Source organism: Gouania willdenowi, chromosome 2 (genome assembly GCF_900634775.1).
Source record: "Gouania willdenowi chromosome 2, fGouWil2.1, whole genome shotgun sequence".
Taxonomy (NCBI): Eukaryota; Metazoa; Chordata; class Actinopteri; order Blenniiformes; family Gobiesocidae; genus Gouania; species Gouania willdenowi.
Genome location: NC_041045.1, coordinates 5369331 through 5383344, shown reverse-complemented (window position 1 = coordinate 5383344; position 14014 = coordinate 5369331). Strand labels below are relative to the sequence as shown.

The following is a 14014-nucleotide window of genomic DNA, read 5'->3' as shown; positions in this document are numbered from 1 at the left end:
AAATATGTATCTTTGGCCTATTGTTTATTATTATTATCACCAAACTTTCTGCCGTTAATGTCATTATTTCCATTATTCCTGCTTTTGTAGCCTTCCCTACTGAGAATTGGCTTTATGTTTGATGTTTGTTTTTTGTTAGGTGGACTACAGATTTCTGTATTTAAAACATGATTTACTGTCACTCAGTATCATATATTTCAAAAATTTCACATCATCTGTAACCGCTAAGGGTCCGACTTCAATCTGAACAAAAAATTGCCTCGTAGGTCATGTAGAAGCTTTTAAAAACATTATTTGTTATGGGTATGTGATTTTCGTAGAAAAATGGCTGGGGTTTGAGAGGTTAACATACATATATACTCCTGATTGGCTTTTATATTCAAACAGGAAGTGTCTGCAATTTAGTGGCCGAAAACGACAAAATGATTGGTCATCGTTTTGGAACTTGTATACATTTTGTTTATTCAATCCCTCAGGTATGCCGTCGACTGAACGGCGTTCGATTCACCAGCTGCAAAAGCGCCAAAGACCGAACGGCCATGTCGGTGACTCTGGAGCAGTGTCTGATCCTGCAGCACGAGCACGGCATGGCGCCGCAGGTCTTCACGCAAGCTCTGGACTGCATGCGCAGGTAGGACGCACGCAAACCTGCACACACAATGCATGCAATATGTTTTTAATGTTTATCCCACGGTTAAACTGAGAACCAAAGAGGTTTACAAATATTCCAACCACTGGTTAAAAATATAGCATTTTTAGCCAAATATCTGTTGTATAATGAGTTTCAATTTAACTTTGCCATGTTAAGTAAGTAAGTAGTTTATTTATAAAGCGCTTTTTGCAGATAAAATCACAAAGTGCTGTACATAGTTTGTGGTAAAAGTACAAATACAATACAATAGAATAATAAAACAAGAGTGCGTAAATATCATAAGAACAGCAACATTAAAGGATAAACAAAAATTAAAATCCAGTTAACTAAAAGCTTTACTGTAAAGTGTAGTCTTCAGCAGTTTTTTAAAAGTGTCCACACAGTTGAGCTCCCTGTTGATAACTTTCAGAGTAAAAAGTCTTACTGGTGAATGCTATCAGTGTACGATGGTATGTGGTCTGCTTAAGGCAGTCTGACCAGAACTGACCAGGAGAGAGTTCTGTAATCAATATCCAATTGTAGCAAGGCATGGCACACAGATGGGTTTGCAGGTTCTCCAGCTCTTTATTGGCCAGTTCTGTCCGAGTGTGTGCGCAGATTGTCGGTTCCTTTCCCATTCCAGCTGCTTTCCAGGAATATAAAACAGGCGTGGTTAATAGCGTCCTTCCCAGAATCACCTCCTCCCCCGACTCTCTCTGCCTGCTAACACACACCCACACATCACACCATCGTACTTTTAATTACCATTTTCATCCGCGTCTGATCTTTTCCAGGATCTTTTTTTTTGGTGGGGAACTTCTTCGGTACAAACGGTGCAATACAAGTGTTAACGTTAGGTGTTTCCTGTTGTCATTTCGCGAGGGCATACTGTAAGTGCCGTGAGACATTGCTTACCGTGACCTTTGTACACGTTTAATTATTACACTATGTTTAACAACTTTTATCTTTTCAGATTTTTTATTTTTTTTCGTTTTTTATAAAATACGCATTTAGTACATAATTTTAAACTTTAATCCCATATTGTAGGGAGCTCTTACTGAACTCCTACTGGTCCTTTTAGATATTCTATTAATGAAATGAAGACATTTGCTGTTATCAGATTAATAATGTTCTGTACACTGTCGTGCATCTTTACTAAAGGTTTTTTTAGACTAAAGGCAGGTCTTCCTTCTCTTCTTCCTCCCTCCACCTTACGTCTGCTCTTTTATCTTCTTTTTCTCCTCTCTTTCCTGTTTTCTTTCATCCCCGTCCCCACCGACCATTCATGTTGTTAATTTGATGTCACCTCATGTGAACGCCTGTCCCTCCTGTGGTCTTCATTGCGATTGTTTTGGCTTCGTCACGTCCGCCGCCTTTCCCCCCCCCCTCCCTCCCCCTCTTATCCATCCTCCCTCATCCCACGGCGACGTCAGCGTGGGGACGAGGGAGGTCGTGATCCAGAAGAACCTGAGTGGGCTTCTGCCAGTGCCAGATCTGCGCCTGGACCCCAGCCTGCTCTACTCGCTGCCCCTGCTGGCTTTGACCCCCAACCTGCTGCTGGTGTGGATCTTCCTCAGCGTGGCCTACTTCCTGTCCAAACTGCGCTACAGCTGAGCTGCATGTCGAACCTGGAGAAGCAAACCTATTATTTTGTCCACGCTGAGCCTTCAGCCGCATTATTTGGAAGTCTTCAAATCAGATTAGGAACTAATCCAGAGTCCACGAGACTTTCCACATCTGTTAATGGGAGTTTTACCGAGTTGTTCACTCTTTTACCCAGAGACGCCATCATTACTTCTTCCTCCTTGGACCGTTTCTAAATTTCAGTTTAGAACCCCTGTTGAACCCCATCTTGCTTTGAGTTGATAAAACTTACCAGCAAATGGTGGACGACCATTTGCATCACTGGAAAGATCAAAATACCTCCCCCACAAGTCATAATTATGACATACCATGATTAGAAGAAACAAACTCATTATTAGGGAATAAAATGTAAAAAAAAAAAAAAAAATGTGATCAAAAGGTATAATTAAAGTTTTTTTTTATTATTATTTAAAGAAATCTGAATTACAAGAGTCATAATTAAGACATGCCAAAGTGAAATGAAATTCTAAAGACCTAATTATGAAATAAAAGTCACAATTATGATATAAAAAATCACATGGGATGAAAAATCACAATTACAAGATGAAAAAGATCAAAATTATAGGATGAAGTCACAATTATGAGATAAAAAGTCACAATTATGATACAGAATATCACAATTATGAGATAGAAAGTCACAATTATGATACAGAATATCACAATTATGAGATAGAAAGTGATAATTATAAGCTAAAGTCACAATTGTGAGATAAAAAGTCAAGATTATGAGACAAAGTATTAAATATAACTCATTATCCTAATAATGATATAATATTTCAGAGTAAAAAGTCTTAATTATAAATTTAAAAAAAGCTAAATTATGACAAAGTCAAAGGGTTAAAGATAAACTCTTTGCTAATAGTGTTTCATACTCTCTTAGGTAAGTCTGCAATATAAATAATGTATTTATTTTAGCAATAAAAAACATTATTTGGCAAGAAAGGATTGCACTACATGTTGTGTCAATAGCTGCTGACAAAAGAAAGGAGATTAAAAATTATATATATATATATATATATATATATATATATATATCATGAAAAAACTAATCCGGAAGTCAACCAATATTACATTTTATGGCAAATATTGGCTGATAATATTGTCCATCTCTACTAATGAGGCTCAAGTAGAAAACAAAAAGTGAAGATTATAAGTGAAGAAGTTATAATTCTAAGATAAATCATTTTTATTTCGCTTTCACTGATATTTAATCACAATTATGACATTTCTTTGTAAAATGTAGCTTAAAAACCTTGAAAATTGCCCCAAAAAAGTACACATTTTCTTGACCTGAATTCACTAATATGTGTCTCTGAGATTGTAGCGCCTTCTGGTGCCTTATGAACATGCACATATGTACAGTGTATAAGATAAGATAAGCAGACAATGTATAAAGTTAGAAGTTATTTGAAAAGCAAGTTATTCTAAAAGCCTATATTGTAGCACGCAGATCTATTTTGTTGTTTTTATTGCTGCTTGTTTAGAAACCAAAGGAGGTTTTACTCTCTCAGCTCGTGCAGCATGTGATCTAATCTGCATTTGTTTTTGTGCTCAGCAAATTAAACATCTCTCACGCCTCTCAGTAGGAATCTCAGGAATTTTTGCTTTTTCCTCTGTGGCAGTTTTGCTGTGTGCTCATAAGTGAATAAAAATAAATATTAAAGTTCATTAAACGTGTATTCATTTCATGTTAAGGGTCTTTTTGTTTTAGTGAGCAGGTTTTCAGGCTTCTGTTGTTTTGATTCTGTCTAATTTTAAGAGTTTTCAGTGTTTGTTCATTTCCTTTGGGGCCACAGGAAGCCAACATGAGGCTAAAAAATGGGATTTTCTCCGAGTAATGGTTAAAACTGATCCCAATCATCTATTCTTGCTTCTCTCTCGCTCTTTGTCTGTGCATCTTCCTACTTCTCCTCCTCTTCCTCAGCGAGGGCTGCCGGCGGGAGAACACGGTGAAGAACGTGGGCTGCAGGAAGTACGCCTTCAACTCGCTGCAGCTCAAAGCTTTCCCCAAACACTACCGACCGCCCGACGGCACCTACGGGAAGGTGGAGACCTGAGACCTGCCTCAGAGGACTGATATGTTATCATTTCAACCCTTTAACCCTCCTCACAGGGCAAACAGAGTTCAACACCAACCTGACTCACTTCTTTGCTCCTCTCACATTTTCCCTTACAAACACAGCCTGTGTGTCCATTTCAGGGATGTAACCTTTATTATCTGTCCAAATAATCATCTGAAAATAAATGTTCAAACAGTTTGAGACTAGTTTGGACAGACATTTGTGTTATTTTGTTTTACAGTGACGTTAAAAAGTTAAAGTAAAGTGACCTAGCTATGACACAGTGTTTGTAAATGTAATAAAACTAATACATTTTATTTCATTCAGTCCAGATTTGACTGCTTTTTTACTGATATCTAAAGATCTATAATGTGGCGCAATGTTGCCAACTTGCTGTTAAGGATTATTATTTTGCTGTAACATGTTGATGTGAATTATTATTCATGGTTTCTTTTTTTTAAAATACTATAAACATATATATCCTATACTAAATGTCCTTATATTCAATAAATTCTTGTCCTTTCTCACCAATTTTTCCCCGAGGCCTATTTTCTGGAACAAACAGTTTCAGAACATCTAATTTTAACTTGATCTAAATTTAACGCAAACTGTACGTAAGCAATGAGACAAATAGATATAAACAACCTCAGGGACAGCCAGATTGTCACTAAAAGACAAATGAGTAGACACAATAGACCCCTAAATGATCATTTATTTATACTAGTGCAGTGCCTGTAGGAAGACATCTGCAGCTTGCTGAGAGAGAGAGAGAAATCACAACTGTGGAAGGAGGATTGATGACATCATCACTGTGCAGGTAGGACTCTTAACGGAATTTGTAAAACATTTGACATAATTTATTAATGGTATCATTGTAGTCCAAACAAATCCGATGTTGCACACCTTTGAACCAAGCAGCAGCCATGTTGAAAGTCTCATAGCAGTCTCATCCTGATCTGCAGAGATATTTGAGGAACACGCACACACTGACGGGCAGAGATTCCTTGCTTTATAGATAGATTGCTTTAAATCAACAGTAAATGTCATCTTTAACTACAATAACTGTTTGATTCCTAAATGTAAAACATCTAAAGAAAAAACACTGTTGGATGTAAAATATGTCTTTATCTCCTGATGAGCTCATGTTTTTTTACCTTAACAATCACAAGTTGTCACATGGCCAGCCATGTGTCTGGTCAAAGGGAGGACAAACCTGATAACGCAAGAATTGATAAAAAATGCTGCGACGTGCCCGAGACCCTCAGAGACGTCAAAGCGGTGCTGAACTCTGGAAGTGGGAGCGTTTTCTGTGGACGCGGCACCAGTAAAAGAAGGTGAGCAGTACCTGCTGCACAAAACTGCACTTAGTTAATGTCCACGAGGGAAAAGCCCCAACCTGCTTTCTTCTTTTTATTTTCTATTATGATTATTTTGTGTATGTTTTACAAACTCAAAGGGGCAGTATTGTGAACATTTAACTTTATAATGCTGTTGCTATGCATATGCATGAAAGCCCAGAAACAGCCTGTTTTTACGCATTGTCTGAAAGTCACTTTTCAGAGCGCTAAAACATAAAAGTAAAATAAACCTCAAATACTATGTAGTTGGGGTTCTTAGAACAATTGGAAATGGGGGGGAAATGGCATAATACTGGACCTTTAAGGTTTCATTTATTCAGACAATTGTTTTTCAGGAAATTTACTTTGATCTTGTGACATGTTTCGACTGTCAACTGCCAGTCTTCTTTAGAGGTGTCTGCTGATCGCTTTGATGTTTCCTTTACTTGCGTGTAATAATCCCAGCAGGTTCTTTTTGTCTTCTTTTTGAATAATAATAATTGTTTCATTGTTCAGACAACTGTTTTTGACGTCAAAGCAATCAGCAGATGCCTCTGAAAAAGACTGGCAGTTAACAGTCGAAAAATGTCACAAGATCAAAGCAAATTTCCTCAAAAACCATTGTCTGAATAAATGAACCCATAATATATTAAATGTTGGAAACGTTGAAGTTTCAACATGAAACTTTGTTTCCCCTAATTTATGCAATTATTAAATTTTTCATTAAATTTGATAGAAAATCCAATTTCAATCCTGGATTTTAGATGGAGCTAATAGTTGACTCGAGCTTTCTTTTTGTATGATGTAGGAGGATAAGGCCTATTAATTAGGGTTATATGAATTATGATTATTAATATTAGCTCAACAAATTCCTGGGTGCCACCTCTTAAAAAGTTCCTTTGGTGTTCCTTTGTTCGGGCAGGAAGTGGAAGAAGGTCCACCTGTGGGGCACGTTTGCATTTCACAGTGGGAGACGGACCTTCTGACTCCATTGACTGGTGAAACTAGTATCCCTAGGTCAGAGTTCAACTTGGAGGATTTGATTCCCTACAATGACTTACATGTATTTGTGTACAATTTCAATCAAGTAACAGTACTTCTACTTGTGTAGGACACATCAGTTCTCTTTATGCCTCTGGTAATATTCGTCATTTGTTCTGGTTCTGTTTATAGCAGGGGTGGGGAACTCCAGTCCTTGAGGGTCTGATTCCTGAGACTTTTTAGATGTCTCGTTGCTCCAACACACCTGGTTGTAACCAGTGTGTTGTCATCAAGCTCTGCAGAAGCCATTCATTTGATTCAGGTGTGTTGGAGCAGGGACACATCTAAAAGTCTCAGGAATCAGGCCCTCGAGGACTGGAGTTCCACAGCCCTGCTATAAACAGAACCAGAACAAATGACTAAAATTACCAGAGGCATAAAGAGTACTGATATATCCTACACAATATTTCAGTGTCTTCAGGGAAGAGTCATCATTTCATTGTGTGGTTTGTAATTTTCCCTCACTGTTTCTATCATCCCTCTCTGAGAATAGTGCTTCAGGATGTGGAGATGTTCCCCTGAATGTATTTGATGTGGTGCATGAAACCACGCCCATATGACTTGTTGCTCATCCTAGAGGAGAATGCCCAATATAAAACCCTCACTGCTGATTCTTTATCCCAAATGTTCCCCTAACAGTGGTGCCTTTCTGCTCACATGGACACCTGAACCAACTGTGTGAAATCCAGCCCAACACATCTGGACAAAAACCCAGCCAGGACCTTCAGAGCGCATATAGAGAACCTCCAACAACATGAACATCAGCTTCATCCCGGCCCAGATCGCCTACCTCGTCCCCGTCCTCACCTTCCTCATCCTCGCCAAGCTGCTCTCCAACCGCAACATCCTGCGGCGGCGCCGCCGGCGTCCCATGCTGGACGGCAGCGGCTACGGGGTGCTGATCACGGGCTGCGACAGCGGCTTCGGCCACCAGCTGGCCCTGCGTCTGGACCGGAGAGGCTTTGTGGTGTTCGCAGGCTGCTTGTTTCCAGACGGAACCGGAGCCACAAACCTGGCACAAAGCAGCTCCAGTAATCTGAAGATCCTCAAACTGGACGTCACCAGTGATGAGCAGGTGCAGCACGCCAAGATGATGGTCCAGGAACAGCTGCCAGAGAAAGGTGAGTGAGGAGAACATGCAAGTCTACACTGGATAAAGATGATCTGTGATTTTTAGCAGAGGTGAAAGTAACAGATTACAGAAATGTGATCAAATGGTCTCTACAGCATAAAATAATTGTTTCAATAACTTACAATAAAATGTTATTGGGTAATAGTGTGGTTAGTTTGTACAAAGAATATCCTAAAAAAAGAACTAAAAACATTTCCTTATTATTTTTAAATCAATTGTTAAATATTTCCAAGGACCCGCAATGTGCTCCTGTAGTACCCCTAGAGGTACACGTACCCCAGTTTGGGAACCACTGTTAAATGCTGGGAAAAGTAAAGGCTGACTGACTGCAGTTTTTCTACACTTTTTGTTGCACTCTAAATGTTTATATATTCAATTTGATAAAGTACTCACGTTACTGTAATTAAGTTGCTTTTATGGATACTTGTATATTTCTAAATCTGTCATTTTACTTGTACTTAAAAGAAATGTTACATTTCTACACCCAACCGTTACTAAGTATATTATTATTTATTATTACAGACATTGTGAAACTACAAAATAATTAAATGACCAGACGACAATCGAATTCATCACATCATAGCCGAGAATTTGTGTAAAAATTTGTTCTCTTCCTTTTTAAGTTTATACATGAGATGTTTACTGTATGTAAGGGAACCGTGGCAAGATTTATTATCAAAAAAAATACTTCCCATTGTCGCATTTAACTTCATGACTCACTCCTTCATGCAAACTTACCTCACAATTAACCCTTTTTTTAGGGCATCCTATCCTTTAGTCTCGTAAGTAATGGCGTGAAAGGACATGAAGTCGTTTCAATGAAGGCCGAGAGTTTCTACAAGCTCAGTTCTTTCTGTGCAGGTGTTTGCTCAGAGCTTCCCTGTGTGTTCCTCCTCAGGTTTGTGGGCCGTGGTCAACAACGCTGGGGTCACCGACTGGGCCGAGATCGAGTGGAGCACTACTGAAGACTTCCAATCCATGTTGGATATCAACCTGATGGGCTGCATCAGGACCACCATTGCCTTCCTGCCTCTGGTTAGAGCCGCCAAAGGTGAGCAGGACAACGATAAACACACACAAATTGAATAGATAACCATTAAAATGTAAGTGATCGGGCAGATCTAGAGTTTATATGAAAAAGCAAGGCTTGAAATAAACTGTATTTTGATGAAATGAAATTGGACTTGCTGTGGGATCGCAACAGGTGTTAATCAGATCCAAGAAAATAAATGCAAATCTTTAAATAATGTACTTAAGATGGATTAAATAGAAAGGAAGCCACCACTTATCACTATACATGCACACGTTCATAGATGCATATTTAAATACATGTGCTCATTCACATACTGTATGTACTGTATGTGTAAAGTATGTAACAGCCTTGGCTCTAGAGAACCAAGGGTAAATTGTATATTTTACTTGAACATTTTTTGTGATTTTTGTACACAACAGTTACTATTTTTAACCATTAAAGTTTCTAATATTAGTTTATTATTTTGTTGAAAACAATCAGGTAAAAAATAATAAAATCATTTTCCCTGAATAACACATTTTATCACTCCTGTTTCTCCTCCTTCCTGGATGACGTGTGGCCAACGCAAAATTTCTGTGTTTGTTCCTGCGATCTAAAAAAAAAACCTCAATATTTATTGAATGAACTACTTTTTATAGAAAATGTATGAAGACATTAATACCCCACAAGTGCCACCCCTGTGTGTGGTAAATGGATGAATGATCTCTTTGTTATATTTGATAGTTGTAAAGGCTTTTTTTTTTTTTTTTAAAGGTTTCTATTGATCTTGACACTTGCTTATGTTATTTGACAGTAATAGTTAGTTCTCAGGACGTTATAATATAAGGGAAGACGAGTGAATAGCCACCTCGCTACAGCTGTGACTAATTACTCACAGTAGAGCCGTTCCCTGAATCGCCTTCCCCTTTATCTCTACAATACGGTTTCATAAATAATTAAAATGTAACCGAGTTGGACTTTAATACAAACACAAATCTGAAACTTCGGATCTGGATACTGGACCTTCTGTGTCTCAGGTCGGATGGTTTTCATGTCCAGCATCCTGGCGTTCTTCTACTGTCTGAACATGTCAGCGTACAGCGTCTCCAAACGAGGGCTGGAGGCGTTCGCTGACTGCCTGAGAGTGGAGATGGCCAGTTTTGGCGTGAAGGTACGCAAATCCCTCGAAGCACATTTTAACCATTTCCTTCCAATAACTGAATCTGGCTCTGAACTCTTCTTCCAGGTCAGCATCGTCCAGCCGGGAAACTTCGGTCCAGCCACGAGTATCGTGAAGCCCAAAACGGCTCAGGACATTTGGAACAAACTGAACGAGCAGCAGAAAAAGACGTTCAACCTGCAGTACGTGGAGCAGGTGGTTGGCTACGTCGCCGCCATGCACAGGTCAGGGTTTAAGGATGCCAACGTGGTGGTGGACGCCATGCTGCACGCGGTCACCTCAGAGCAGCCCAAGCCTCGCTACCTGCTGGTGTCTTTTATCGACATGTTCTTCTTCAAGATGTTCCCCTTCCTGCCCACGGGCCTGTCAGACGCCGTGTTTTCTCTGAGCTCCATGTACACACAAAGGGAAACCACACTGTACGCAGAATAGGACGCTGCTCTTTTATCCTGTTTTATATTCATTTTTTAAATGTTTTTTATTAAAATGTGAGTCATAACGTGTAATATAAATGGCGTATATTCTTATTTACCCGGTCTGTGAGCATTAGCATTAACAAAGATAAGATCCTTGCATCCCAAAGTAAGTTCAGATTATTTTACTCTTCCTTAAAAAGAAGAAAAGTAAAACATTTGTTTCAATACTTAGTATTTAGTGCACATTAATATGTAAAGCTTAGTCCACACATCTGCATCCGCATAGCAATGGAAATTGATGTGGTGCTGATGAAATTATGGCAGAGAGGGAGTAAGTTGATGATTTAAAAAAAAAAAAAAAAAAAAAAAAAAGCAGGGGCCCAAGGACAGAGCCCTGGGGAACACCTGTAGTGACTGGGAGTGGGTGGGATCTAAATGATTTGAGTTGAAGGGTTCTAAAAGAGCCACTTTTGTCTCTTCATCTTCATGCAGAATCCTGAGGCAACAAAGAATGCTCAGCGTCTCTGTTCTTTCTATTCGGTGTCTCATCTTCTGTGGTTTCTTCTTTCATTCTAAATGAACTGGATCCAATTCCCTGTTTGATCCACACAGACAGGGTGTCCCAGAGCAGTCCCTCAGGGCCTCAAATCCTGCTGATTTGCTCTAAAAGAGATCTGTTCACAAAGAAAAGCTAGTCACTAGGCTTTCTCAGACACTGGACAGATTTAGGCATGTTCAGAGAACCTGAGAACCTTTTGGACTTCAGCAAGATCACGTCATTATTGCTGAACAAATGGTCACAAAATTTCATCCAAAGATTGACCTTACGCCACGGATGACTCCGTTAAATTGGAGGGGATCCAGATCATTTGACCGATTCTCTTGATCATAATCATTAGTCCAGTGTTTCTCAAATGGGGGTACGCGATGGCACTACAGGGGGTACTTGAGAGAGATATAGAGAGAGGGGAAAATTAACAAATGAAACCATTAAAAATATGGGGTTTTATAATGTTTATTTTTTTAGTGAAAAATTACAATACTAAATATCACCAGCAACTCACCAAATGACAACAAAAACAAACAAAATAAGAGCAAAATACACTGAAAAATAAAAAGAACAGACAAACAACAAAAATACTATTACCAGCAACACACAAAACGACAAAGACACACTAAATGAGAGAAAAACGCACAAGATCACTACAAAATACACATAAATTACAGCAAAACCTATAAAACGACATAAGAAACAACACTAAAAACACACACACAGAGAGAAAACAATAATACCAACAACACACAAAAATGAGAACAAAAACACACAAATTGAGAAAAATATTCTGAAAATTAAAAAAAAAAAAAAAAAATACACAAAATTACATCAACAACATAAACTGAAAATACACATCAGTCCCACACATTGGTCCCACATCAGGAGGAAGATGATTGTAAATGAAAGAAACTTTAGAATTAAATCCATTCAGGAAGCACTAAATACTGTTTCATTCCCCTTATTTACACAATGAGATTGAGGTTTCTGACCTGGCTTTATCACATTAAACATGATGAGAACAGAAACCTTATGACTGACAGCTAATTTAATCTTTTCTAATTAGCCAATCAGGATCTACTGTACATCCCCTCCTGTCATGACATTTATTAAAATCTAAAAACAGTCTTGTTTTTTTTTTTTTTGTTTTTTTTTAACAAGCTAGACGTGTTGCGAAACAATTTGTAAGTGAAAATTAGGTAATTAGTTTATTTTGAAGTGTTTCCGGTTGTTGGCTTGACGTTTATCTTTTGGCTTTACCTTAGCTGTAGTTACCACATGTGACCGCAAGAGGGCATAATCCCCATTAAAAACAATGCGTCTACAGTTCACAGCCATGTAAATTTCTTGTTTAAAGTGAGTTTTTTTGTTCCTCAAATTATGAGTTTTTCTCATTTTCAGAACACTTTATGAAAAAAGTAGAAACATACAAGGTTCATTACAAATTTAATATAATTTAATAACATTTAAAATAATTGAGAAAGAAAAATACAAACGTCTGAAAAATAAATAAATAAATAATAATGATAATAATAGGGATTATAATAGACAATGGCTCATTTAATACATAAAAGTTTAAAACAGAAAACAACGATGTCCAGGGTTTAAATATGATTTTAGTATTAATATTTGAAAGTATGAAATGCTGCTTTTGTTTTCATTTTTTTTAATTAGTTTTTTTGTTTACCAATTATTTTCTAAATATAATTTTTCTTTTCTCACCATTTGACAAATAATGTCTTAATATTCTACTATATACAATACTTTAGATTCCAGTCATTTTCAGACATCCCTGTTTAGGAAAGGTAAATAAAATCAGTAGTAAAACAGTAAAAAAAACAACAACATTCCAATCATTTTGATTAATAATGCTGCAAATATAGTCAATTATTATTTTCTTCAAGTATGGAACATTTTTCATTAGAAAAAAAAGAAAAATACAAACATCTGAAAATAGTAATAATAATATAATACACAATGCCCATTTCATATAAAAGTTTATTTCACAAAATCAAACGAAAGACAATGATGTTCAAGGTTTAATATTATTTTAGTATCATTATTTGAATACATGAAATGCTGCTTTTGTTTTCCCATTTTTTTGATGGACTTTTTTTGTTTACCAATTAATTTAAAAAATATTATTAGAAAACGTGCCAACGTATTATTGATGACAGTGTGTCACATAATATATTTATTTTGTTACCATTCTACATTTAATGTCTAAATATTTTACTTCAGAATCCTGTCATTAATGAAGTTAATTCAATTTTAATTTTTTTCTTATTTTGTGACTGCTGCTGCTTCACGGCTCCTCCCTCTTTGTACTTTGTCCCTCCAGGCTTCCGTCCAGTTTGTCTAAACAGCCCAGTGTTTACAAAGAGCCTTTAAAGATAAGAGGTCACACTCTGCTGTGCAAACAAACCTTTTTGTCTTTTGTGACCACAGCAACTGTCAACAATACCAATACAATACACAAACTTACATAACACATTGGTATCAGTCACTGATACAGATTACTTCCAATTGCCTCAATAATAATAATAATAATAATAATAATAAAAAATAATGATGATTAAAAAACGATTATGATAATGATAAATATTACTGTTGTTATAATGCATTCATAATGTTCTTTATATTAAAGAATATCAGTGTTAAATTAACACTGATATTGCTTTAGAAAGCTGACTTGTAGGGTGATTTTGATCATATAAATTTGCATTTTCATGAAAGGAATAAATAAACACATTTAAACAATGATAAATATAAAGTAAAAAAACAAGTTTTTAAGAGAGTTTTTGTGTCCAAACATGCTTTAAAAATGATGTTAAAAAATAATAGCAAATAAACTTTTTTTTAAAAGACATTTTTAGGTCGTTGTTGCAGTCTTTAAGTTTAAAAAGTAACATACAATCACCAAACAAATGTGATTTCATGAATATTTTTGTGGAAAATGTTTTAAAACCCCTGTTTTTTTGGGGTTTTTTTTGTTTTTTTTGCTTTGT

General features: G+C 37.0%; 2 protein-coding genes across 11 annotated transcripts in view; both read left to right on the top strand.

The window, feature by feature from the left end:
• The window catches only part of LOC114474074 (type I inositol 3,4-bisphosphate 4-phosphatase-like), a 30857-nt gene extending 26200 nt beyond the window's left edge, over nucleotides 1-4657 (top strand). For 4 of the 9 annotated variants that reach the window (XM_028464120.1, XM_028464102.1, XM_028464111.1 and 1 more), the window contains 2 exons: nucleotides 477-631; nucleotides 4200-4657. In XM_028464120.1, coding sequence (XP_028319921.1) covers nucleotides 477-631; nucleotides 4200-4332 — 288 coding nt within the window. In that variant the 3' untranslated portion in view covers nucleotides 4333-4657. Of the gene's footprint in view, nucleotides 1-476; nucleotides 632-2064; nucleotides 3942-4199 lie in introns of those variants that run through there. The other 5 variants (XM_028464078.1, XM_028464073.1, XM_028464063.1 and 2 more) reach the window with 3 other exon arrangements.
• A 200-nt stretch (nucleotides 4658-4857) lies between these two features.
• On the top strand, nucleotides 4858-10534 carry LOC114474290 (D-beta-hydroxybutyrate dehydrogenase, mitochondrial). Of its 2 annotated transcripts, XM_028464493.1 has the most exons (5): nucleotides 5015-5669; nucleotides 7353-7834; nucleotides 8744-8896; nucleotides 9895-10028; nucleotides 10104-10534. In XM_028464493.1, the coding sequence occupies exons 2-5, from the start codon at nucleotides 7468-7470 to the stop codon at nucleotides 10467-10469; spliced, it is 1020 nt and encodes a 339-aa protein (XP_028320294.1). In that variant the 5' UTR covers nucleotides 5015-5669; nucleotides 7353-7467; the 3' UTR covers nucleotides 10470-10534. The 2 variants fall into 2 exon arrangements, with proteins under 2 accessions (XP_028320285.1, XP_028320294.1); XM_028464484.1 differs by having other exon boundaries at nucleotides 4858-5669; nucleotides 9895-10534.
• Nucleotides 10535-14014: the final 3480 nt, after the last annotated feature.